This window comes from Pan paniscus, chromosome 23 (assembly GCF_029289425.2).
Source record: "Pan paniscus chromosome 23, NHGRI_mPanPan1-v2.0_pri, whole genome shotgun sequence".
Taxonomy (NCBI): Eukaryota; Metazoa; Chordata; class Mammalia; order Primates; family Hominidae; genus Pan; species Pan paniscus.
This window is the reverse complement of record NC_085927.1, coordinates 56057103-56083780: the sequence shown is the minus strand read 5'-3', so window position 1 is coordinate 56083780 and position 26678 is coordinate 56057103. Positions and strand designations below refer to the sequence as shown.

Below are 26678 nucleotides of genomic sequence, written 5' to 3'. Positions count from 1 at the left end.
GCAGGAGGGCGAGGTAGACACATGCTGTCTGTGGGTGGGCATTCCCAGGCCTTCTCCTCCAGTTTGGTAATCCATTGAAGTCCCTGCCTCTTCCCAGGGGTTAAGCGGGGTCAGGGTAGCCTAGTTGGCCACCCTTCCCAGGAAGAAAGCACCAGGGGTGGAGAAGGGTTTCCCACCAACACAGCCCGAGCTGTGCAGTGGGAGAATGAATTACAAATGAGTCAGGGAGGGCCACAGTTGTAACCACAGGGGCCACGTGGGCAGAGGCGGTAGGGAGTCATTGGAGGCCCAGGAACAACCACTGGAGGTGGTTTGAGTGACGACCAGGGACAGCTGCTGTGGGGCCTGCCAAATGAGACAAGAATCTCAATTTCTTGGTGAAAGTGAGAAATCCAGCAGTCACAGGAGTTTTTCCAGGCATGTTGGGAAAGAGAGTACGAGGGGTTTTCTTCTAATCTGTTAGAGTGATGACAGGTATTTATACAGTTTAGAAACAAAGAGATGCCAATTATACCATTATCAGGAGGACAAGGTATCAAGTAACAAAAATTCAGGTTTCTTTTGAAGGCCATTTTCACAGGATAGAGCAACAATTTGTGTGTATGTTGGGTTGGAGGTGTCCTTTTTTCTTTTTTTTTTTTCTTTTTTTTTTTTGAGACGGAGTCTCGCTGTCGCCCAGGCTGGAGTGCAGTGGCTTGATCTCAGCTCACTACAACCTCCGCCTCCTGGGTTCAAGCAATTCTCCTGCCTCAGCTTCCCAAGCAGCTGAGACTACAAGTGTGCACCACCACGCTCGGCTATTTTTTGCATTTTTTTTTTTTTTTTTTTTTTTTAGCAGAGATGGGGTTTCATCATGTTGGCCAGGCTGGTCTCAAAATCTTGACCTCAGGTGATCCACTTACCTTGGCCTCCCAGTGCTGGGATTACAGCATGAGCCACTGCGCCCGGCCCATAGCAACAATTTCTAAAGGAGTCTTTTTTTTTTGAGATGGAGTATTGCTCTGTTGCCCAGGCTGGAAGATCTGAGCTCACTGCAACCTCTGCCCACCGGGTTCAAGCAACTCTGGTGCCTCAGCCTCCCAGGTAGGTGGGACTAAGCAATTCTGGTGCCTCAGCCTCCCGAGTAGGTAGGACTACAGGCACGCTCCCACCAACACTCAGCTAATTTTTCTATTTTTTTAGTAGAGATGGGGTTTCACCATGTTGGCCAGACTGGTCTCAAACTCCTGGCCTCAAGTGATCTGCCCGCCTCGGCCTCCAGTGCTGGGATTACAGGCATGAGCCACCGCGCCCAGCCTAAAGGAGTCTTTTAAGACTCTTGTTCTCATTATACTTCCAGGGATAGGGTAGGACTATTCCAGAATAATTGGCTATAGTCACGAATACCCTCCCACTGTCTCTGTTGCACAGAACAAGAAGATGGATATTCCTGGTTTTGTTCTCAATTTAGCCCCTTATTAAATACTCAGAGTAGTATTTAATATTTAATAAAAACAAGTTTTATATGCAGAGAAAGTTCCATTGCTGTAGGTACAGAGAAGGGGATATATGCCCTTCAACTATCTCAACACTTATTGTTAATTATGAAGACTTTGCATTTTTAAGGCCTGCTTCTGGAATTTCATTAGTTAGCACTAGAAACAAAATGCAAGCCTTTAGACTTCCATGTTACTGGCGGAAATGGAGAACGGGGTGAATAGGATATTTAGTGAAGTGGGGTACATAAGAAGTTATTCTTCCACAGTACCCCCTTTTGCTGCTATTAGCAATATTTTAGCTCTAGATTTTCATCTGCATCCAATTCCTTCTGATTTTCAGATTTTCTTTCACAGTCTTCACCTAAATACACAATGTACAATATCTGATATTGTGATAATCTTTTAAGATTACATCCATACAACATTTTATAAGTATTGCCACAACATATATGCATTTTTCCCAGTGAGCCCACCCCTAGCATCTGTGGGGCCTAGGGCAGGACTACAAATCTCTGTATGTCTAAATATTTAAAAGCTTACAAACTGTTACATAAAATATTTACATCCACTTACCTGGACAAATACACCGAATTCAAAATTATGTGTAAAACTATGGTTTTAATATAGCTGAAAATTGGCAAAATATTAAAGATAGCTAATTTTTATTGTGTATCTCTAGGTGTTATGTTGATGGGCCACTAATGCTTGGATGGGTAATAAAGACATACATAATCACATAATCCATAAATTATGTTATTTATTCTATAAATGTTTCTCATCTTCATTTCAGAAGAATGACTAATGAAGATTTTCACGCAATTGCATTCTTTTGACAGTAGTGCCAAATTAGACAAACTTTCCTGAGTCAGTATACTTTCAGATAGTTTTTAGTTATTTCAATTGGGAGAAACTTGACTCTGCTGAGTGGTAACGAATTATGAATAAATTCTTAAAGCGTTATATGTAGAACTGAATCATGACTGTTGATATCATGTTTAAACAGTGTAGAAAGGGTGCATATGAAAAATTATCATGATTGCAGAAAATATTACACAATATTTTCATTATATAAAATAATGTTATTATTTCACCATTATCATCGTTTCTTACATTTAGATCCATATAGGATTTCTTACGTTTTTCTTTTACGTTGTTGTTGGGGTATTATCAAGAAAACTGAAAACTGCGGTAGGTTACTCACTTTGTTTGAATCTCTCTCTTCAGTACAATCTACACCTTGATCTACCATCGCCGGAAAATCGTCTCTATAGAAGTTAGTTTCAGAATCATTCATGCATAAATCTTTTTCTTCAGACTCCAGCAAATGCTTCTAGTTCCGATTTTCTTACATTGTACTTTAATGTCATTTTAGTGTTTATTTCATATGCAGTTGCTTTTTGGAAACCATTTTCTCCTAAAACTTTATGCAATATTTTAAATCCTTTTGGATTCTTTAAAACTTTTTCTAATTGTAATAACTAGACAGCTCAAATACAAAATTAACTCTATTTTCTGCCAAAGACCACGATTTGCTCTTTGAATGCTGCCTATATATTTCACTTAACTCTTTTAACGCATCTCATGTGTTAACCTGTCTACAATAAGTCAAATTGCTTTAACAGCACTCATGGGGTTACCATCATTGTATCTGAGGGTAGCCACAGGTCAAATTCAAAATGCTTCAAGATGTTCCATCTTTAGACACCGCCAGAAACAAAAAAACAACCCAGTATGTCATCTTTGAAATGATCCAACGAATCGAATGCCGTTGCTCTAAGTACAGTGGTCATCGAAATCCAGCTGCTTGCTAATTGCTTGCTAATTTCCGGGGCCCCTCTTGCCCAGGTCTAAGAGTGGTTCTGGTTTCCATTAGTGCTAAAATGCCTTCTATATCCTTACTTCTCAATTCGCCAAAGGAGCAAGTCCCAGACCCCAGCCTGCTGCAACTTGGCAACTATTCCTACAGATGTGGCTTGACAAACTAAGAAGAAATTCTGGTCTCTCAGGAACAGAGACGAAGCACCCCTCGGCCTAGGGAAAGGTCACAGAGGGCCCCGTAACGCAACAGCATGTGAAAGGCTGCCGGCTGGTGGCACAGGCAGACCTCCTCCCGCGTGGAGCAAAACCCTCAAATCTTTGGGGGAAGGAGGGGTGGCCACCCTGTCGTCCCCAAAGCACAGGTGACGGCCCGCGGCGGCTGGGGCGAGGGACCCGAGCTGGGAGGATTGGGGCCCACAGACAAAGCCAGGCCGGCTTCAGAGTCCGGGCCCCTGACCCCAAGGAAAGGTGCCTCTCACACACCGGAGGCTCCAGGAGTGGGGCGGGCATTTCGGGTCCAGGGCACGGCGTGTCAGAGGCCACGGGCGGGAACAGAAGGAAGCAGGTGTGGCTGGTGCCTGGGGGCGAGGGGCAGCGGAGAGGCCCGGGAGGCTAAAGGAGAACGCGGCGCAGACCCGAGGGGCGCCGCAGGCGACGTGGGCTTTGGAGGAGCACGGACAGGTCCTGAGACCCCGTTGGGCCGACACACCCCCTCCTGCGTGCGGGGGCAGACGTCCCGGTGGGGTAGACTGGCAGCCTAGTCCGCGGCGCGGGAGGGCAGGTGGGAGGCTGGAGGCGCCCTCGCGCCCCTCAGTTATCCGGGAGCCGCGCGCCGGCGACCTCGACCCTGTCGAACCCGGCGGAACACTCAGAAAGAAGCTGAGCGCCTCGCAGCGGCCAGGACAGCAGGCCAGGCCCGCGCGCTCCCGCAGCGCACGGCCAGACGCGACGCCCCTCAGCACGGAACCCAGCCTCGCGGACTACCCCGAAGCTCAGAGCCACATCCCGCGCAGAGGACCGCGGCGACCGGAAAAGCAAGGCAGAGGCGGAAAACCACCGCGAGGTCCCGCCCCCGCTCCGCGCCTGCGTCTGCGACTGCACCGGGGTTGGCCGGGCCGCGGTGGGGCGGGGCCGCTCAGGCGCCTTGGACGCGGAGCCGTGGGACGAGGGCGGCGGTAAGTTCGAGGTGGCCGACTGACTGGGGCGAGCGTGCTGTGGCCCTTCCCTGCGCTGCCTCAGGGTGCCTCCCGCTCGCCGGGACTGAGTTCCGCGCCGGCGTGGCCTGCTGGGTTCCAAGCGCCAGGAGTCGGCGCAGCCGCTCTCAGCTTTGGGGACGGGACCGAGAAGCGGGGTGTGGGCCTCACGGGACTGTCCCCCCTGACCTCGGGCAGCGCTGGGGCGACAGAGGGCAGGCGGAGGCTCGCGGGGACCACCAGCACCCCCGGACCCGCTCAGCCGTCCCTGTTCACAGGCGCCGCCCCCAGGAGCCTCGGCAGGGGCCTAGGACGCCCCGGTGTGCAGAAGAGAAGCGGGATCAGGTTCACGCACACCCGCGATCGATCGTAACTTTTGTTTTGTTTTGTTTTGAGACACAGTCTCGCTCTGTCGCCCAGGCTGGAATGCAGTGGCGCGATCTCGGCTCACCGCAACCTCCGCCCCCCCAGCCCCCGCTCCCCGCCCCCCCCCCCAAGCGATTCTCCTACCTCAGTCTCCTGAGTAGATGAGATTAGAGGCGCCCGCCCCCACGCCCGGCTAATATTTTATTTTATTTTATTTTTATTTTTGTTTTTATTTTTTTGAGAAGGAGTCTCGCCCTGTCGCCCAGGCTGGAGTACAGTGGCACAATCTCGGCTCACTGCAATCTCCGCCTCCTAGGTTCAAGTGATTCCCCTGCCACAGCCTCCTAAGTAGCTGGGATTACAGGCACCCGCCACTATGCTCGGCTAATTTTTGTACTTTTAGTAGAGATGGGGTTTCGCCATGTTGGCTAGGTTGGTCTTGAACTCCTGACCTCAGGTAATCCGCCCGCCTCTGGCTACCAGAGTGCTGGGATTACAGGTATGAGCAACCACACCGGGCCAGACTTAACTTTTAAAGTCACTGGTAACCCATGCTTCCTGGAGTTGCATCTGGGGACACCCAGTGGGGAAACCCATCGCATTTGATACGCCTTTATACACCATGCTCAGTTCAGGCGAGGGGAGGTCACAGCCAAGAGCTAGGGGCCAGCTGATAATGTCGTACTTGATTCCATAGTCAAAGAAGGAGCTGGGTAATCAGCAAAATTGTAACTTTTGATGAACCCATCAGATGGCAGCCATTTAGCCAGAAATCTAAGGAAAGAGAGGCCTCCAAGACCCAACCATGAACATGAGAAGGGGGTTCCATACAAGCAGATAAGAAAACAGTTTTTTTGTTTGTTTGTTTTTTGAGATGGAGTCTCGCTGTCTCCCAGGCTGGAGTGCAGTGACGCGATCTCGGCTCACTGCAAGCTCCGTCTCCTGGGTTCACGCCATTCTCCTGCCTCAGACTCCCATGTAGCTGAGACTATAGGCGCCCGCCACCACGCCTGGCTAATTTTTTGTATTTTTAGTAGAGGCGGGGTTTCACCATGTTAGCTAGATGGTCTCGATCTCCTGACCTCGTGATCCGCCTGCCTTGGCCTCCCAAAGTGCTGGGATTACAGGCATGAGCCACTGCGCCTGGCCAAGAAAACAGTTCTAATGTCCACACCACGTGTGGACTAATGTGAGGGCATAGAGCTTCTAGGAGCAGCAGAAACAGGAGATTTTGCACCCACTCTGGGCCCTTCTCCACCAGCGTTCACTGGGGGCTTGTGGTAAAGAATGGGGCAGAGCAGGAGACCAGAACGCTTTTACCGTGGTGCAGACCTGGAAGAAGAGATGGCTGCTCTGGCTCGATCCTGTCTGGATCCTTCTCTCTAGCAGTACAAAAACCTTAAACCATTGGAATATGGACAGCAAATCCTGTCACTCTGGGCACCGGTGAAAACCTGTTTCAGCCGGGGATAGAGAAAAGGGTACGGTGGGGAAGCAAGAAACTGTCCTAGGACTATATGATTAGGGTCTTCATAGCTGAGAAAGGGGCAGGATTCCTGAGAAAGCCTGTGACCCAGGGACACCCCATCTCTTGATCTTGCAGATGGCGTCCCATGCAGAGTGCCGTCCTCTGGGAGTGTTTGAGTGTGAACTCTGTACCTTGACAGCTCCGTACAGCTATGTGGGACAGAAGCCCCCCAACACCCAGTCGATGGTGTGAGTGCATGCCTTTTGGGCCAGTGCCGGGGAGGCCTGTGCCCAGTGCTGGTTGGTGGGTGGTGTGCCTAGGTCTGACAGCTGGCTCAGGTGTGGCGCTTTAGGCCCCACCCTGGCCAGGCTCTGAATGCTTCCGGTGTAATCTCTGGAGGCCTGGGCAAGGCTTGAGGTCTGACTCTTCCAGAACCTTCCTCCACACCTAGCCCAGAGTCCAATACCTGCTCTAGCTGTGGGGGAGCAGCTCAGTAGCTGGGGGACCTGTGGTGGCCTCCCCCTTTGGGGCTGCACCCTTGCCATGACACTTTCTTAATGGGAGGCCTGTCTCCCTTGCAGACCTGGATTAGAGCCAGTGGGTCCGGGGGCTTATCTCTTGACCTCCAGCTTGTCCTTCATCAAATGCCACTTTGTTGGAAAGCTGGCCGGTGTGTTACTCACATGGGATGCAGTGGCAGGGGCATGGCTTTTTCCTTCTGGCTGTCATCCCTCTGCTGACCAGGAGCCTGAGTGTCATCATGTCACCCTGGGGTCTCATTCTGATGTGTAGCATGAGGCCAGCTGGCTTCCAGGGGCTGTGAGGGTGTGGCTTGGGGTGTAGGGAGGCCTGGGGTATTCAGATGGCAGCCTTGTGCCCCCACTCTGGTGAATCAGTCAGGGTCTGGGGGCCCATGTTGCAGCAGCCCTGCTTTTGGCTGAGAACAAGGGGTTCTCTCTACCATGGCTGTTACAGAGGTGAGAGCAGGTTCAATTTCAGTGCCAGTGTGGCCCCAGTTGCTGATCCTTTCTGTCACTGCCCTGCAGCACGGGTGGCCTAGTCCCCTGCCCTGATGAGCCCACGCAGGTATGCAGGCCCTGCAGAGGTGCAGGCTGCTGCTGCCTGGCCATAGGTCATGGCTGATTTTCCGATGGCAGAGATTTGGGCTGTTCTGACGCCGGCATCACTCTCCTGCAGCCTCCTGGAGGAAAGCTATGTCATGAAGGATCCCTTCACCTCCGACAAGGACAGATTCCTGGTCCTCGGCTCGTGCTGCAGTTTGTGCAGCAGGCTGGTGTGTGTGGGCCCGGTGGGTAAGCAGTGTGGGCTGGGGCCACCTGTCCTTGCTGTGGTTATCCTGGAGCTCTCCCTGGGTAGGGAGGGCTGGGAGAGAGGGACCAGCGGGTTCACCCCATTATAGATGGGGCCCCTCAGCTGATGAAGGGGAGAGGTGAGAGGGCAAGCTAGGGTCAGTTAGAGGGTCTCAGCCTGGTGTAGGAATAGAAATAGGTAATTGGTGGCTCTGCACCCACCCCAGTGGCCCCTCAGGGTTCCTCCCCTTCCCACCAACAGTGCAGACAGTCCTTGTGCTCCCTCTCACCAGGATGGTGACTTACTTTCTAGATGTTCTTGGAGGGATCTCCAGGAGAAGGGACTGTCCTTTCATGAGCACTTGTTGTGTGCCAGGTCCTGTGCTTGGGACCTGTTTTACTGCTGAGGCTTCATTCAGTCCTGCCCCTTAGTCAGGTAAAGCAGTATTATATTCCACCCATTTTATAGATGAGGGAACTGAGCTTCAGAGAGGCTGGGTGGGCCAGGTTCACCTGGGTAGCTGAAAACCCAACGACGGATGGAAGTGGAGCAGTGTGGCTTTCACAGCGTGCCCAGTGTACTCAGAGTGACCCCAGAGTCTGAGAAGTCCCTGAGCATCTGCCACAGGTCGACACGCGCAAAGGGGAGCTGTATCAATAGCCAGGGGGACGAGATGGGCCAGGGTGGGAGGAGCCTCCGCAGTGTGGCATGGGAGTATCTGAGGCTCATGGAGGAGCTGGTGGTCCAGGAGAAGCTGGGAAAGGAAGACTGCAAAGGTGGGTGGGCCAGGTGGGGAGGTGGAGGTCTTGAATGCAACACCTTGGCCTTGGGCTGCTCTTCGTGAGCAGCGGGGTGGCGGGGGTGGGGGGCGCACGCAGGTACCACAAGTCTGCAGCTTTGTTTGTTTAAACAGTAGGTTGTTAGTGAGTGGATCTCCATGGCGAAGGGTGTTTTCTAAGGACTGCAGGAGGGCAGCCTTATGTTTGCGAGCACACTAAGCTTTAAGAACAGACAGACACCAAAAATAAGAGTGGCCTAAGTAAAGCAAATAGTTATTTACTTACTTTCTCCTATGTAAGAGTCCAGAACTGGTGGCCTTGGCTGGAAGGGCACCCCTGTTGTCTTCAGCAGAGTCTCTATTTGGGTCCCTTGTGGCTGTGGCAGCTCCCACCATCATATCTGCATCCCAGGCAGCGGGAAGGGATGTGAGAGCACAGTCCATTCCTTCAAAGGGCATGACCAGGAGGTGGCACACACAGTTGCTGACACCCCTAACCAGCCTGAGTCACATGGCGATGCCCAGTTACAGAGGGGGCTGGGGAATGTCATTCTTAGCCACGTGCTGTGCACCGTGATGAATCTCGGGAGTTCTAGTGTGTAAGAGAGAGGAGAGCGGACATGGCTGGACAGTTCTGGCCTCCTGCCCAGACTAGCTGGCTCGTCCATGGCGTCTTCGGTCTGTGGGGCTGTCCTTCCTGTCCCCTGCCGCTCCCAGCACCAGGTGGCCACTGTTCGTGCTGTGATAGCTGGGAGGGGAGGACTCTGGGATTTTCGGGGCATGGCCTGTGCTCCACCTTTCCATTGTTGTCACTGCCCCGTGATGGAGCAGAGCAGGCCCCAGAGTCTTTCTGTCCCATCCCAGCTGTTCCCACCCAGGGTAGCCCAGGCCTGCATTGCATTTCTCCTGGACACCCTGCCAGGCCCTCAGGCCTGGCTCTCCCTCTTGCTGGTCTAGCTCTGGCCACCTGCCCACACTGTGCATGCTGGGGCCCCAGCCCAGCCCCCCAAGTGTGGGAAGGGCTGGCCCCTGGGAGGAGCTGCACCATGTTCCCAGGATACTCAGCCTCCATCCTTGTCCACTTCTTTAAGGAATGCAGTTTATTCTACTCCAAGAGATTCTGCCTCCCTTGTGTCCGGGAGAACATCAGTGCTTTTCCTCAGGAAATTCGGCAAGACTTGGAGAAAAGGAAAGCTCCATCAAAGAGGACCCCCAGCCAGCCCGGTTCTCGGACGTGAGTGCAACTGGGGCTAGGTCATCGGGCGGCACCCTGCACAGAGCTCCTGGGCCATCCTGCGCCGGGGATGCTGCTGAGCTGGTAGCCACCATGCCTGGCCTTGTTTCTGGACCATTGGGAGCAGCACTGCAGCCCAGGGGAGCTGGAGTCCAGCTTGGAGCAGCCACAGGCCCAGGGAGCTGTAGCAAGAGGGTAGCCCAAAGGCAGATGCCAGACAAGACACAGCCAGGAACCCGGCCAGGTCCCCCCACATGGCCCTCAGGGCCCAGGCCTGAGTGAGTGCTGCTCAGATGTGACTGAGAGGGATGACCTCCTTCAGCAGGGCAGCTCCTAAGAGGCTGCGTGCAGGTGCATGTGGGGGGAGATGCCACACTGTGTCGGGGCCATGGTGCACTGTAGGTGGCTGCAGTGGTCTCTCTGTAAGGAAAATCACTGACAGCAGCTCCTTCTGGAGCCAGTCTGGAAGGTCTAGAGGGGTATAGAATTTTTATTTCATATACTTATGTGGTGCTTGGAAAATGTTTTTAACCTCGACCATGTATTATGTTTATAATTAAAAACCCAAAGAACCAGCTCGTTTGGAAAAGGAATCTTCCACTGAAACATTTGGATACCCGACGTTCTCCCTGGACACTTGGCCCGGCAATAGTTGGGGTCTCCTGGGAAGCTGAGTGCTGGCTTCTAGCCTCTCCAGTTCCCTCAGACTCTGGCTTCAGCTCGGGCCCCTCCGTTCTGTCTCTCTCGATTCCAAGTCAGGAATGCCGTGGGCTTCCTGCCCTCACTCCACACCTCAAGACCATCCCACTGCCTGCCTGCTTGCCCCCTGCCATCTCGCACTCAGCCCTGGGTGCCTGTGAAGCCTGGCCCCACTGCCTGCCGGGGGTTCCTGCAGCACCCCCTACTCCAGGCTCCCCATCTCCCTGAAGCTTCCAGGGTAGCAGCTGGTGGGACACTGATCTGTGAGCTCTGGAATGTCTGCTTAGAATTCTGAGAGGCAGGAACTGCTCTGTCTTTGTAACTACTCAAGGCCAACTGTCACATGAAGGAATGAATAAAGAGTTTTTACTGACTTGTGCACTGATGGACTTTAAGATGCTCACTGCTTTAAAAGTTCCCATTGTAGGTGACTTCAGACGAAAGGATGTCGTATTCCGGAGCCAGATTGTCCTTGATCCATTCTGTATGTTGAAGGACACAAAAGGGACTGTGCAGGTGGAGACAGCCTCCATGAGGGGCGCAGGGACTGTTCTGGCGGAGGGCGGACCCCACAGCTGGGGACTTGGTTCTTTTAGACCAAACAGTCCATCTCGCAGCATCACTCAAAACTCACCAAAAAATTTTAAAAAATAGTTTATTTTTTTAAAACCATTAAGGCAAAACTGTACCCTGAAATTAACTCTGTACATTCATCAGTCTTACAGTGGGACATCCCAAACACAGAAGTTCCCGTATATTCAGGATATAAATCAATACATGTGGTCAGTTCAGTCTCCTAATAGGAAAATGAAGACCCAAGATTTTTTTAAAAATTAAGGTTATTTTATAGCCATTTTCTAATTGCCTGGAACCAATCAGTTCATGTGACTAGAAAAATTACTTTCGCTCTTCTCTGCACACCCTTGATTCCGGAGGTCCTGGATGCCCGCTCCCCCCACCAGGAGAGGTATGAAGTTGCAGAGAGGATGCTGGGGCCTGTGTGGCAGTTCCTACTTTGGAACTGCACCTGTTTAGCACAAATAAGAAGCTGTAAGCCCCAAAATACTGAGAGTATAAGGCACTCACTAGTAGAGCACATGTGGAGAGACTGGGCCCAGTCCTTGCTCTGGGATCTGCCTCATTCTCGCGTGTGTTTCTGTCAACCCTCTCTCTTAGGGTTTTAGCCTAATGGCATTATGAATCCCAGAGGGTGTAACCAATATGCACTGAGAAGTTTTGCCAAGTTATTGGAAACAAGGTATGGGGAGACTCACGGGGTCTGTGGTTTCTGCTTTCTGCTTTGGGTTGGGCCACCTGGAGGATGCCAGAGAACCGGCACGTGCAAAGAATTTCCATCAGGACATTTCCAATTACCAGCGTTCTTTGGTAATAACCCATAGGTAACAGTTCCCTGAAGAGCAGACAGCTATTTACTAAACAAGAATAGTGAAGGGTCTTTAGCGAAACACTGTTGTATGAAATCGGTGGCCTCTAACACGGAGTCTAAGGCGTCGCTGGTGGAAGTGACTAGTGATAGCCTCTCCTGTGCTCTGTGCATATACAGTGTGGTAAAGGGAACAGATTTCCACATTGAAAGTAAATTCTGCATGGCTCAGGAGAAATGAAAAGCTGTGTGTGTGTGCGTAGTGTATTTTCGATGTTTGATTTCAGCTTCCTTTGTGTTTCCAATAGGGTCAAGAGCCAGGCTTTTAAGAATATGAGTCAATTAACACTGATTTCCAAAGAATCCAAATGTTTGTTATTAGATGAATGATCGTAAGTTAGTAAAATATTTGTATTAGGATATTTTTCAAAGACTCAAATCACAGTATTTAAGATATAGCTATCAACATAGTTCCTTTTACCACACAATGTAGAAAAAAGTGATATTTAACATGAACACTGTAACTTTACCAAAAAGAGTACTACATGGTCTTCATCTTTTGTGAGGTACATGAAAAAGGAACTGACTGTGCCTTAAAAAAAGTGAAGTTGCCAAAAGTGAGTGATTTTATTGTGAAATGATCGGCCAGTCACTCCTCTCCGGGGCCTGAAGGCTGACCCTCTCTGACTTGAGGCACAGCCAAGGCCTGGGGGGCCGGGGAAGGTGCCCGACTGTGTCCCAGGCCTGCGGCATGGCCCCCCACGCCCGGTCACCACTTTTCCTAGGAGCCAGGCTGGGTGGACTGGGGGCCTGTTTGTGCACCAGTTTGCATGGCACTTTATCAATTCATTAAATGAATGGATTTTGGATGCTGGATGTGTGGGCAGAAGAGGGGCAAGAGAAGAGGTGGCAGGTAGACTCCCTCCTCCTCACATTTGACCCAACTAGCAAACTTAAAAAAAATAAAATAAAATAAAAGCTGACCCCCCTCCCCAGGTCTCAGTTTGCTATCTCTGATGTAAAAATCAATTATTTTCTCTCTCTCTTTTTTTTTTTTTTCACAAATAATCCATCTAACAGCCATGAGACCACTCAAGTATTTGAGGTCATCAGCTGCGTCCATCAAGACATGATATTGAACATGGACACCATCTGGTCTGTTGGTCTGTTTTTGTTGGCAAAGGACTCCAAAAGGATGCAGTTGTATGTGTTTCAGCTGAACCACATTCCATAGCTCCTCCCCTCACAAAAGGGTTTCTCTGGGGGGAGAAAAGTAACTGATTATACCTCTCATGTCTCAAACTGAAATTCTGAGAAGCAAATGGTCAGTTGAGGGCCCCATTCCAGATCTGCAGGGACGTCCTCAGATGTCCAGAGCTGGCAAAAGGTGGAGCAGGCAGCAGCCTTGGGCACCAGCCTGTCTCTTTCTGTTCTGATAAGGCCACACACATGGCTTTTTGTGATAAGCTTCCAGCCCATGCCACTGAAATAACGTTTAAGAACCTGCTGCATTTCACAGAAATAGCGTAATGGAAATCATTATGTAATTAAACAAAGCATGAAGCTCATTATCTTTTTCTTTTTAACAAAACCTTCAATTTCACATTTTAGTGTATACTGTGGTTTCCAGAGAAATATATGGATCTCCTATATTCTGAGTCAGACCAAATTTATTGCCTTTATTCTTACCCTAGTCTATGGGGTCAATAACCGTTTTCCTGAATGCTGTCAAAATGGCGCCTGAAAATATCTAAATCCCAGCAAAAACCTAGACCTCAACCGTTGCAACCCAGTCATAGATCTTTCTAGGCAGAAGGCCTCTCAGGGGAGTACATGCCCTGGGTAAAGGCCATGGACTCGGAAGCAGGAAGGTCACGGGATGATTTAATGGCATCAAATAATCCTTTGGTGAGGTGGCCTTGGTTGCCCTCAGCACAGTCGAGGCAGGTTAATCATTTATTTGCCACAACCCTTCCTTGCTCTGTAAAGCTGCAGCACAACTGGGTGGTCCGTATAGCCTTTTCTGCCACAGATATTTGTGGACATTTCACTTCCAGACTGTGACGTCTGAAGATGGGCTTGAATGACAGCAGCCATCATCGCTGCCATTAGGGAGGTGCACACAGCCCCCTTTGCTCGATGCAAATATTTGGTTGGTAAGAAATTCCAGTGCAGCTAAACAAGTCAGCTTGGACTGAGTTAAGAAAAGCTGGGCCACTTTTAACATGAGAAGAGCGGATACTTCCCCATGCTTGGCAATGCCAATGCCGTAAAAATGGGAAGTGTTGAGACAAACCTCCTGTGGACGAGAGGTTCCCGTGGACATTTTTAACAATCATGAGCCTTCAGGTGGTGGCATCAGTCTTCATGGGTGACTTCTATGGACAGCATAATTTTCTTGCCTCTCCTGAATCTATACCACTTTTCTGAATGTGAAAGAAGGTCTAAAAAGTAATCCCTCAGGATCCCTGCATCAGGCCAACCATGCTAACTGCAGAGGGTGAGGCTGGCAGTCCAGGAGATGGGAGCTGAGGACAAGGCTGCAGGCCCCTGGGTCACCTGTCCTTGCACTCACCAGGTGTAAGAGTCTAGAAACAACAGGGAGGCTGCAGGAGGTGGAGAAAGTGCACCGTGCCTGGGGACCAGCGGCTAGCAACACCCAGCAGGCCCTACATCTGGAGGCTGGTGTTTTCATTTTAAAATGGAGGCTGATTTGCTGTTACCCCCTCAAACAGCTGAGGAGACCACAGGAACCTGCTTTGAAAGCTGCCCAGAGCCATGGCATCCATAGGTGGTGAGCTGTGGGCATGTTCTCCTGGTGGCATCTGCATTTTGAAAGGCCACACTGTTGAAGAGGTACCAGCTGTTGAAGGTGGCCAGCTTTCCCCAGGCCCCAGGAAGCCCCCCACCAAAGGCCAGGCTGTCGGTCAAGCCAGTCTTAGCTGGGTGCATTGGGCTTGCTGTGTTGAAGCAATGAATCTATTTTAAAACTGGAGTTCAGTGAGACATTTCAAAGACAGGTGTGGCCACTGGATCAGGACCAAAAAACCCTCCATCATGTATGCGGCTGGTAAGTATCAGATGTGCGCAGAGATACAGTGGTTTGAAAATGGGAGTTTGAGGTGGGAAGTGCTTGGAACCAAACACAGAGAGGCCCAGGTGCAAGTTCAGAGGAGACAGACCTTAGGAGGTCGCGGTTTCATCAGGGCTTGCTTTGGTGCATCTGTTTCCATCCGCGTCTGGTAGGGTCTCTTTGAGGAAGTGGCTTCCGCATGGCCAGCAGGAAGAGGTGAAGAGGAGAGGGGGTGCTGGGGGCGGTGCGGGGAGGGGGGTTTGTCACTGCAGGCCGGGACCATCGGCCGCTTCTCCTAAGCCCAAGACGTGCCCAATGTCAGTTTCACCAAATTGGGGTAGCACCTTTTGCACGTATCTTCAAGGCTCCCTTTACACAACCGAAGTTCCTTCCAGACGTCATACGAGATGCTGCTCCCCTGTGTGTGGGCAGGCTCAGGTGTGTGCACTCGAGGAGTCTCCATCCCACCTGCCCTAACTACAGAGGCCACAGGGTGTGCGCCTCAGCTCTAGCATGGCCTTTTGCAGAGCCTGCTGAGGTATTTGTTACATGGTCCATTGCGGGGAAGTGGTGGCTAAGTTGTTGACTTCTCATGGTATAACAAATCTCTCATTTGTACCTTGAGCTCTTGCTCAGCTCTGGGAGGCTGCCCTGTCCCTGGAACCTCCAGACAACGCTCCAGGAAGGCTGTTTCCCTGGGGGTCTAAAATGGCCCAGTGTAAGAAACGCATCAGCGCAGCAGAAGGGTGCCTTGTCTGCTCTCTAAATGCAAAACAAAACAAAACACAGCTCTTTAAAACAGGGACAGCTCTCCTGGGCATCCTTGAATGCTGAGTTCTGGGTTTCTGCCCCACTTCACGTCCATTATGTTCGTATAGCAAACACACCCATTAGGAAGATGCTTTATACTCTTCTCATCGGAGCTGGAGGAAAGGTCAAGCGGAAACAGGCAAGCGAGGTGGGAAGAAAGGCACCAGCAGCCGTCAGCCCGTGCTCCCAGTCCCGCTCCTGCCGCTGTAACTGGAAGCATCTTGTTTTGACAATTCATCCAAACGGACGTAGGCCTGCACAGTTCTCTGGTCTCTGGAAGTGTGGTGGGGACAGAATCCAACATGTGGGACACCCAGCTGGAAGTGCCAGGAGGTGGGAGAGGAGGGATGCGCCGCCAGGCTCCCCTGGACAGTGGGGAGGCCTGCGTCTGCTCCCGAGCCACAGCCAGCTGGCACACAAGAGGCACGTCTGGGAGGAGTCCCTCGCCGTGCCTTCACCCTGGTCAGCACGGTAGACCAAGGCTGTTTGGTCTCTGAGGACTTTGGCACTTTTTGCTATTAAAAGTTGAGAAAATGAAAAACCGTGTTTAAACAATGACTTGTTGAAGAGTGGGTAAATTTGGCGACTTCCTACATTCGCTGCCAGAGGGAGCGGGTGCCACACATGTGCTCCGACACTCCTGGAATCTGTCCTGACATCTCTTTTGTTCTTTTGGCTGATGTCTGTTGAAACCCAGCAAGCAAGAAATGCACTCTGTTAATAGTTCCCATTTGAACTGGGGCATAATCAGCCTATATTTGAGTATTGATGCCCTGAGAAATCTATGATTAGGTGACCCAAAATATTCCAGCATTGAGTGGCAATTAGTGGTTTTGTTATTTAAAGAAATAGGAATGCCTGATTTCCTTCCCTATCAACACAAGAGACCAATGTCGAGTGACTTTCATCCTGAGGTCACTGGTGTCTCCATTCTGGCTTCACCAGAGATGTCCCTGGAAGTCTTGCTGGGCCTTAAGGAAACCAAATGCTCACCATCGCTGCTGAGTGTCCCGGGAGCTAACATCGAACTTGCCAGTCAGCTCACTGTTACTGCTGAAAGCCTGAGACGGGGAGCTATTTTAAACAGGTTTTATGAAAATGTAAACAGAACAATGACTTCTCTGAAAACCATGAGGCTCACTTTCCTGGACCACATCTCCTTGAATGGCACAGGGTACATCAGAGCGAGCAGCTGCAGGGTCGTTGGGGACAACACAGGCTTGGCATTGGGCTCCAGCCCCTGGATCTTGTTGACACAGGGGCTTCTCATTTTAGGAAATAATACTGAAACGGATGCACCATGACACTCAAAGGCTAGCTTCTTTCTGAATTAGGATGGCCACTTGGCTGGTGGCATATATGGAAACACTTTTATTTGCTTTTGGTTCCTAAGACACTTGGGCAGACTGCCTGCTGCTGCTGCTGCCATTGCTGGCCAACAGCCCCTTTGATTGCATCTTTTTTTTTTTTTTTTTGCGGGGGTGGGAGAGGGTGGAATCTAACTCTGTCACCCAGGCTGGAATGCAGTGGTGAGATCACAGCTCACTGCAGCCTCGACCTCCTGGGTTCAAGCAATCCTCCCACCTCAGCCTGCAGAGTAGCTGGGACTACAGGTGTGTGCCACCCCGATGAACTAATTTTTAAATTTTGTGTACAGACAGGGTCTTGCTATGTTGCCTAGGCTGGTCTTGAACTCCTGGGCTCAAGTGATCTTCGCACCTCGGCCTCCCAAAGTGCTGGGATTCCATGTGTGAGCCACTGCGCCTAGCCTGATTACAAAAACCAAAACGGACTAAATTTGTAATTTTTAAAAAAGGATGTCCTAACCCTAACTTTCACTTTTTTCTAGTGGAAGTCTCACACTGTGTCCTTCCCACTCTCGCATTTTCATAATGCTGGTCATGGGACCCTTATCAATCCTAATCATTCTTAAAATAATAATGACCTCAGAAGAGCCAACTTTTCTAAAGATGGGGGAGAGGCATCGACGATACCTCCAGGTGCCCAGCGACTCCCTGGAGGCGGTGGTCCTGGCAGTTCCAGTCCAGATCTAAAAATTCTCAACAGGACAATTTATCTACCAGGTGGACAGAGAGAGAAAGTGTTTCCAGGTCCATATATTCTTGACAAACTGCCATAATCAACGCTGCCTTCCCAGCTGGACTGAGGTTGGTAAGTTGGTTTTGAAGGCTAAAACAAAAATTTTAGATGTTGAAAAAACTACCTTACATACAAAGGAGACTTAACAACCTAAACCATTGTAAAAAATAACCAACTCTTATGAAATCTGCCATTTGAAGTAAAACTGCCATTTGAAGAAGACTCTACCCCCTCTCTCGATCCGCAGGGGGACTGGCTCCCACCCAGCCCAGGCTATGAAGACACATGTGCCTCATCTGCGCTCCAGAGAGCATCTACTGTCACCAAGAGTTAAAACAATGAAACATCATATCTTTAAAAGCAACATAACAAAAGATACGGGAGCTGCCAAATGGGGCCCGGAGGAACACTGACAAGTAAGGTGTCAGTCTGTCCCTAAGAACACCACCATTCCCACAGACAGCTGGACTGGGTGGGTTCAGGTTGACTGGACGGAGCTGAGTGGAGCAGGAAGCTGGCGGGCTTCGGGAGCTTGTCTCGTCCCGCTTACCACGGGCGCTAGCTTATGACAGTCCAGAGCGGGGGTCTTGAGACTCTGTTTTCTGGGCTCTTCTACGCAAACCTGGAAATGGGCCTTTCCACATATTAGTTACAACCACGAAAACAGTGAGCCAAAAACAAAACAACAGCTGCATTTTGATAGCTTATCTAACAGTTTTTTTTTTTTTTTTTTTAAGACAGAGTCTCGTTCTGTCACCAGGCTGGAGTGCAGTGGTGCAATCTTAGCTCACTGCAACCTCCAACTCCCTGGTTCAAGCAATTCTCCTGCCTCAGCTTCCCGAGTAGCTGGGATTACAGGCATGTGCCACCACACCCGGCTAATTTTTGTATTTTTAGTAGAGACAGGGTTTCACCATGTTGGCCAGGATGGTATCGATCTCCTGACCTTGTGATCCACCCGCCTCGGCCTCCCAAAGTGCTGGGATTACAAGTATGAGCCACTGTGCCTGGCCCAAACAGTTCTTTAAAATTCTCCATCCTATGATTAAAAAGCAGCATGTTGTCTTTCTTTAGATTCAGGAAACAGAAGTGAAGTCTTTGAAATAAATATTTTGCTGCTTTTTACATACTTCACCTTTGGATACATCTAGACTTATAGGATTATAAACATTGTTAAAAAGTGCTGATTAGTTTTCAGAATTATAAAGGAGCACAATAGTCAAAAGCGGGGTGAATGGGAAGACAGGCCACGAATTTTGAGGTTACCAGTTAATTAAATGGTAAATCACGAATGTGATCTAAAGCAATGTGCATTGATTAACATCGGGTGAGTTAAAATCAGACCACTGAGCATAATTCGCCGTAATCTTCCCAGTCCTGAGATTAGCCACCTACCCCCAGCATTTGAGTTCTATGCTCTTAGAAGTACTCGTTAAAACAAAGATATGGAATAATATGCCGGTTACCTACAGCTCAGACTGTCCAAGCTCTAAGGTTAAAGTGGTGGATATTTGTGCAAAATCGTGCTGCTCCCCCGTCTCCTTTGTAGTGCTGTCAGCTTCAGAACTCCTGGAAAAGGTGTGGCTGATCTGAAGGAACTCAGTACATGTCCCTGTAGATCTCCTGCAGTAGCGGGTGCAGCGCAGCATCCGACTCCTTCTTGATGATCTGCACCAGCTGCGCATGCTCCGTCACCAGCTGCCGGAGGTCTGCCATTTTTTGAAGAAGTTTTGGGAAGAGAAAGATATCGTCCGGGTGGTTGCTCTGCAGGTGGAGTCTGAGCACATGTACAATACCCTCCTGCATTTTTTCAATGTGTCCTACGTTTAGAAGGCCAGGACGATCTAGTCTCGAAAGAAGAGAGAGAGGTTTGAGTGTGATAATCACCCAAGAACTGCTTATCGGTTTCAGGAACCAAACATGCCTATTTTATGTGGCCTTTCTTAGAAAAAAACTGAGCTGCCTTTAGATATTGTCAACTTGACTGGAAGATAGACATAGGTTTTTCCAAAGTCAATAGGTGAAGTAGGGACAGACAGGACCAGTACTCTTTCCTAAATATTCATACTACTAGGCGGCAATAGTGCCCTAAGTACACCTTATGGTGCAGCCTTTTCACTTGTTATTTACCTGATGACCACCTGTCAGGGAGAAAAATTAGAGCTAGTAGGAGGAACAGTACATTCTGGAGATAACAACCACCAGTTTTGCATAATATGGGAAATGAAGCTTTTGAATCGAAACTACATATTAAGCTTCAAGTGTTCCACCATATTTAAGGAGTGATTGTGTTAGAACTAGGTTTTGTAGGCCAGGCACGGTGGCTCACGCCTGTAATCCCAGATACTTGGGAGGCTGAGGTGGGAGAATCGCTTGAACCTGGGAGACGGAGATTGCAGTGAGCCAAGATCAGGAGACCCAGAGTGGGGAGGAGGGTGGGGCAGGTCTGAGACTTGGTGCAGGAAGAGTCAACATTCACACCAGATGACCTGCCTGGGGTAGCTGGCACTAGACATCCTGGGACAGTCTCAAAGCATGAGACCTGATTCTTGGTCCAGAAAATACTGCCCTGAGCCATGTTCAGCAGGCGGTGCTCCCTCACAGACCCAGTCATTACTATGATTCTTAACAGGGTTGCTAGTGATGAGGATTTAAACATCTTCATTGTTTTTGGTTGTAAATGTAATTATTAAGTTTTTATTTCTAAAATTCTTGTTTTTGTATTGTTTTAATGATGGGGTCTTGCTCTGTTGCTTAGGCTGGACTGGAACTCCTAGGCTCAAGCAATCCTCCTGCCTCGGCCTCCAGAGTGGCTGGGGCTATAACTATTAAGTCTCTAAAGAGAGGAATTATTGCCGGGTGCCTGTAATCCCAGCACTTTGGGAGACCGAGGTGGGTGGGTCACCCTGGGTCAGGAGTTTGAGACCAGCCTGGCCAATATGGTGAAACCCCATCTTTACTAAAAATTCAAAAATTAGCCAGGTGTGCTGGCATGTTCCTGTAATCTCAGCTACTCAGGAGGCTGAGGCAGGCGAATCACTTGAACCTAGGAGGCGGAAGTTGCAGTGACCTGAGATCGTGCCACTGCACTCCAGCCTGGGTGACAGACGGAGACTCTGTCTCAAAAAAAAAAAAAGAAAAAAAAAAAGGAGGAATCTTTTGAAAAATAGAAATCCCCCCTCATAATTTTAATCCCACCATAATAGGTTTAACATATATCTCACTGGACATTTTTCTATATACATAGGATTGATATAGGATTATAATTTCCTTTATAAAACTGTGATCATGCTACATATAAATAGTTCTGCAACTGCATTTTACCCACAATGCTACATCCTGACCATACTAAAGGACAAATTATGCGTAACTGCTTTGTCTTTGTACACTTTACGCCAGAGCGCAAGGACTTCCTTCATCTGACTTGTGCCCAGCCACACAGTAACGGGCACGGCTGGTAGGGCTGAGTCAGCTCCATGCTGACAGTGAGTCAATCCCCCAGGCGCAGTATGGCTGCAGGCAGTGTGGGAGACCCCATCCGTCTCCACCAACCCTGGGTAAGGTCAGCCGAGTTTGCAGTAGGTGGATGACCTTCCTAGACCTGAGACGGGGCTATTTAAAGGAACGTGATACCGAGCCAAAAATGTGGAGGCTGCAGAGCCAGCTTCCACAGAGAGGACCAGATCGGCCTTCCCTGGGATCTGCTTCCTCGGGCAAAGCGAACCTTGCAGTCACTGCCACTTGGCTGCTGACTGATATTATATTTTGCATTAGGAAATATACTTTTCATCAACATAACCAACTGTGACAGCAACTATACTGACATCTGTATAGCACTTCATACAATATTGTCTATAATATGAATACAACATCATTATATAATATATACAGGAATATCATAATATATAAATTATATCTGTTTATAATATTAGATATAATATAAATGAAATGTGTGTGTATGTGTGTGTATATATAATTTTTTTTTTTTTTTTGAGACAGGGTCATTCTTCGTCGCCCAGGCTGGAGTGTGGTGGCGTGACCTTGGCTCACTGCAACCTTTGTCTCCTGGGCTCAAGTGATCCTCCCACCTCACCCTCTCAAGTAGCTGGGACTACAGGTACATGCCACCATACTTGACTAATTTTTTCTATTTTTTTTTTGTAGAGACGGGGTCTTGCCATGTTGCCCAGGCTGGTCTCAACCTCCTGGGCTCAAGTGATCCACCCACCTCAGCCTCCCAAAGGGCTGGGATTACAGGCCCATGTCTGACCTCTTTTTCTCTATATATATATTTGTGCAAAATATATAATTTTTTTTAAAGAAATAGGTCTTGTTCTGTTGCCCAGGCTAGAGTGCAATGGTGCATTCATAACTCATTGCAACCTGAACTCCTGGGCTCAAGAGATCCTTTTGCCTCAGTCTACTGAGTAGCTGGGACTAAAGGTGTGCACCCCCACACCTGGCTAATATTATGATTAAAATGTCATACATTTACAAAATATTAAATATGTATTTATAGATAATAACAATATATACTATAATATTATACAATATTGTTATAATTCCCACTGAATTCTCAGCAGTGACTGGGGGTCAGACGTCTTCCCACCATGTGAGTGTCCCCTCCACTGGAACAGCTCAGGCTGGTACTGGATTTCCCATTGTCAAATTTTTCAAGACAGGAGCCTGTCAGTGACATGACACCAGGAGATTAAATCAACCACTCACCTCCACAGCAAATGATAGCAGCCACGAAAAGGGAGATATCACTGTCATCCAGTTCCAGTGCATTGAACTTCATGGCAAAATCAAACTTGGGTTCCATGATATCACAGAACGGTTTCCTTAGGCTTTTTAGGAATTCACGAGTTATAAACCCATTTCCATACGCCACCAGCATCCCGTCTTTGTTCATCACAGAAGACAGCATGGCGAATATGGCCTCATAAACTCCGTATTTTAGCAATGTCACTTGATCGTTCAGGTCCAAGTTTGCGAAGCCTGGGATGGCCTTGGCGAATTCCGTGAGCTCCGTGACGGTCTCCACTGACGTGCACTGGCAGCAGTGAAAGATGCGGACCTCCGCCTCCTTGTTCTGGATGCCATTGGCCACCAGCTTGGCCACCAGCGTCTTCTCAGCCATACACAGTGTCTCCATATCATGTATGACAAAAGGCTACAAAGGAGGACACCAAGGTAAGTCAGGTGATGTGGGATGCGCTATGCTCCCAGCTATCAGCTCACTAATGCGCAGCTCCTGCGTCCAAATCACCAAGCTCGGTGCCCCAGAGGACTCAAGATACCCGCGGAACATAGTCCTTACTCAACTTCAAAATCGGTTGGGGAAAATAAGACATTAATAGAGAACGAACAGTATAAATCAGTAAAATAATAATAATCATCGCCTGACATTGGGTGGATCTCATTGCTAAGAAACTGAAGCACTGGGCTGGGCATGGTGGCTCATGCCTGTAATCCCAGAACTTTGGGAGGCTGAGGTGGGTGGATTACCTGAGGTCAAGAGTTCGAGACCAGCCTGGCCAGCATGGTGAAACCCCGTCTCTACTAAAAATACAAAAAAATTAGCTGGGCGTGGTGGCGGGCGCCTGTAGTCCCAGCTACTCGGGAGGCTGAGGCAGGAGAATGGCGTGAACCCAGAAGGCGGAGCTTGCAGTGAGCCGAGATTGCGCCACTGCACTCCAGCCTGGGTGACAGAGCGAGACTCCGTCTCAAAAAAAAAAAAAATTAGCCAGGCATAGTGTGTGCCTGTAACCCCAGCTACTCGGGAGGCTGAGGCAGGAGAATCGCTTGAACCTGGGAGGTGGACGTTGCAGTGAGCCAAGATCGTGCCACTGCACTCCAGTCTCCAGTCTGGGCGACAGAGCGAGAGTAAGACTCCGTCTCAAAAAACAAAAAGAAACAAGAAACTGAAGTACTGATTTTGTCAAAACAAAACTAACGAGGATATTAGCAAAGCACCTTTAATATTCTTAAATATTCTCTGAACTAATGACTATTGCAAGAGGCTTAATTACGATCATTCTTAATTTTACCAGTATATGCACTTTAGGGGTGAACACCATTATTTAACGCTGCTCAATGAATACATTTGGCATGTAAATACATACAACTCAGAAAGTTGGCACCTATGTAGAAATCGGCAAACAAGCGTTGTGAAACTCTTTAGAGATAAAGTGGAAAAGCCGCGGAACGCCCTTGTTTCTCTCAGTGCAGGAGACTGAAACCTTCACTCAGTGCTCCATATTCTGGAGTAAGTGCCAACTCCCCACAGCCGTGCCTTGTGTGCTCCCATGCCATCTGCATGTAAACCCAGTGGCCTGCCATTTCCTGAAGATCTTGTGGTGGAAGAGGTGGCTGGCCATATTATTTGAAGCCAACATGCTCAGAAGGGATTACATGTGTGGGAGAGCCGGGGAAAATGAGCACAAACACTGCTGTTGGCTGAAATTTACATCTGCGGGTAGAGCAGGAAAGTGACAGCATCTGAGGGATCTCTCTGATTATAATGTGGTCCACAGCTCATGCAGACACGGGTCAATAATGCAGTGGGCTAAGGTGTTATTTCTTTTTTCTTTTGAGACAGAGTTTTGCTCTTGTTGCCCAGGCTGGAGTGCAATGGCACAATCTCGGCTCACTGCAACCTCGGCCTCCCAGGTTCAAGCAATTCTCCTGCCTCAGCCTTCTGAGTAGCTGGGATTACAGGCATGCGCCACCACGCCCAGCTAATTTTGTATTTTTAGTAGAGACGGGGTTACACTATGTTGGTCAGGCTGGTGTCGAACTCCTGACCTCAGGTAATCTGCCCACCTCAGCCTCCCAAAGTGCTGGGATTACAGGGGTGAGCCACCGCGCCCGGCCTACAGCGTTATTTCTAATCACTGCTGGAACAGTGGAGCCCAGAGCGCAGAAGCATCCCAGGGATTTAAAGAATGCCCCCTGCCAGTGGGCAAAACACAACCACTGACAATGCTTCTGACACACAGCCTGAAGTGTTTCCTGTTTCTGGACTCACAGCACAAAACTGTCTTCAGGGCACCGGTGGAGGTGCCGATAACCATCACACAGATGGTATGGAATGTTTCAACAGAACCAGGACTTGCAACATAATGCTGGACAAAAAACCCTGATTCTGCATCTGAGGAAAGGGGATATTTAAAAAATTACTCACAAATGAGTGAAAACATTCTGAATACAATATTCAGAGCCAAGTTTCTAAATAATCTCAAGTCTGATTAATGAAGACTGAAAATGATCCCTCTCCAAGACCTTAAAAACAGTTCTGACCATTGTTTGTTAAAGTTTGGAGATAATTCTGCTTCACAGAAAGCTGAAGCTCAGATTTAAGGAATTAACATTTCTAGGAGGGGCTAGATAATTTTTTTTTTTTTTGAGACGGAGTCTTGCTCTGTTGCCCAGGCTGGAGTGCAGTGGTGCAATCCCAGCTCATTACAACCTCTGCCTCCGCCTCCTGGGTTCAAGCAATTCTCCTGCCTCAGCCTCCCGAGTAACTGGGATTACAAGCACACACCACCACGCCGAGCTAATTTTTTGTATTTTAGTAGAGACGGGTTTCACCTTGTTACCCAGGCTGGTCTTGAACTCCTGAGCTCAGGCAATCTGTCCACCTCAGCCTTCCAAAGTGCAGGCCAGGATTACATGCGTGAGTCACTGTGCCCGGCCTCTAGGAGGAACTAAATAAATATTTTTCAAGGATCGATGGCAGTATTCCCTCAATTCCAGAAAATAGACTCTTAGGCCACCGTCACTTTATTCAAATCACTCAATCTTTCTAAAGTACATTCAGCAGAAATAAAGGTGTTAAATAATTTTTTTTTTTTTTTGAGATGGAGTCTTGCTCTGTTGCCCAGGCTGGAGTGCAGTGGCGTGATCTTGGCTCACTGCAAGCTCCGCCTCCCGGGTTCATGCCATTCTCCTGCCTCAGCCTCCCCAGTAGCTGGGACTACAGGCGCCCGCCACCATGCCCAGCTCATTTTTTTTTTGTATTTTTAGTAGAGACGGGGTTTCACTGTGTTAGCCAGGATGGTCTCGATCTCCTGACCTCGTGATCCACCCGCCTCAGCGTCCCAAAGTGCTGGGATTACAGGCGTGAGCCACCACGCCCAGCCAATAATTTTTTTAAAAAATGAGTTCTGTTTTAAAAAAATAAGAAACACTGAGTTAAATGAAGTTGGGCCTCCCTAGCTGAGTCTTTAACATGATAAATGTGCAGTCTTCCAGAATGAGAATGAGGCTAGGATAAGCAGGGGTTCCTACAGTGTTTGATTACAGAATGCTTGGTGTTATTTATTGTTTTTTGGTAGAGCATCTCCTAGGACAAATGCAGGCCTGGCTACGTAATTTGCAGGACCCAGAGCAAAAATGCAAATGTGGGACCCCTTGGTTTTTCTTTTTTGAGACGGAGTCTCGCTCTGTTGCCCAGGCTGGAGTGCAGTGGCGTGATCTCGACTCACTGCAACCTCCACCTCCCAGGTTTGAGTGATTCTCCTGCCTCAGCCTCCTGAGTAGCTGGGATTACAGGCACCCACCACCATGCCTGGTTAATTTCTGTATTTTTAGTAGAGATGGGGTTTCACCATGTTGGCCAGGCTGGTCTCAAACTCCTGACCTCAGGTGATCCACCCGCTTCAGCCTCCCAGAGTGTTGGGATTACAGGCGTGAGCCACCACACACTGCGGGATCCCTTGTTCAAAGATGATTATGAATTTCAAGAAGGCAACAGCGGAGCGTGAACACCCAAGCCTGGGCCTTTCTAGGCTGGGGGCATCGTTAAACAGCTTGCATGCCCCTGAGGCCCACCGTGGAGTAGTTCTATGGGGATGTACTCTCATAAATGAGGACTTCTGTGGTAACAAATATCTCATTTCATTTTTATAAAATTATCACTTTGGTTTTAGAAAGTGGGCCTCATTGAACAGGGAAAACTG

The 26678-nt window shown here is 49.1% G+C and overlaps 2 protein-coding genes across 11 annotated transcripts in view; one reads left to right on the top strand and one right to left on the bottom strand.

The window, feature by feature from the left end:
- The first annotated feature begins 839 nt into the window (after positions 1 to 839).
- Positions 840 to 10726, top strand: CDPF1 (cysteine rich DPF motif domain containing 1). Of its 5 annotated transcripts, none has more exons than XM_003812383.6 (4): positions 840 to 4471; positions 6459 to 6571; positions 7521 to 7632; positions 9504 to 10726. In XM_003812383.6, the coding sequence occupies exons 2-4, from the start codon at positions 6459 to 6461 to the stop codon at positions 9648 to 9650; spliced, it is 372 nt and encodes a 123-aa protein (XP_003812431.1). In that variant the 5' UTR covers positions 840 to 4471; the 3' UTR covers positions 9651 to 10726. The 5 variants fall into 5 exon arrangements, with proteins under 5 accessions (XP_003812431.1, XP_063459225.1, XP_063459223.1 ...); XM_063603155.1 differs by having other exon boundaries at positions 7521 to 7636; XM_063603153.1 differs by having other exon boundaries at positions 7481 to 7632.
- A 257-nt stretch (positions 10727 to 10983) lies between these two features.
- PPARA (peroxisome proliferator activated receptor alpha) overlaps positions 10984 to 26678 on the bottom strand; it is a 91623-nt gene continuing 75928 nt past the window's right edge. For all 6 annotated transcript variants that reach the window (XM_034951723.3, XM_034951724.3, XM_008964792.5 and 3 more), the window contains 2 exons: positions 22441 to 22888; positions 10984 to 19556 (listed from right to left, as the gene is read on the bottom strand). In XM_034951723.3, coding sequence (XP_034807614.1) covers positions 19312 to 19556; positions 22441 to 22888 — 693 coding nt within the window. In that variant the 3' untranslated portion in view covers positions 10984 to 19311. The remainder of the gene's footprint in view (positions 19557 to 22440; positions 22889 to 26678) is intronic.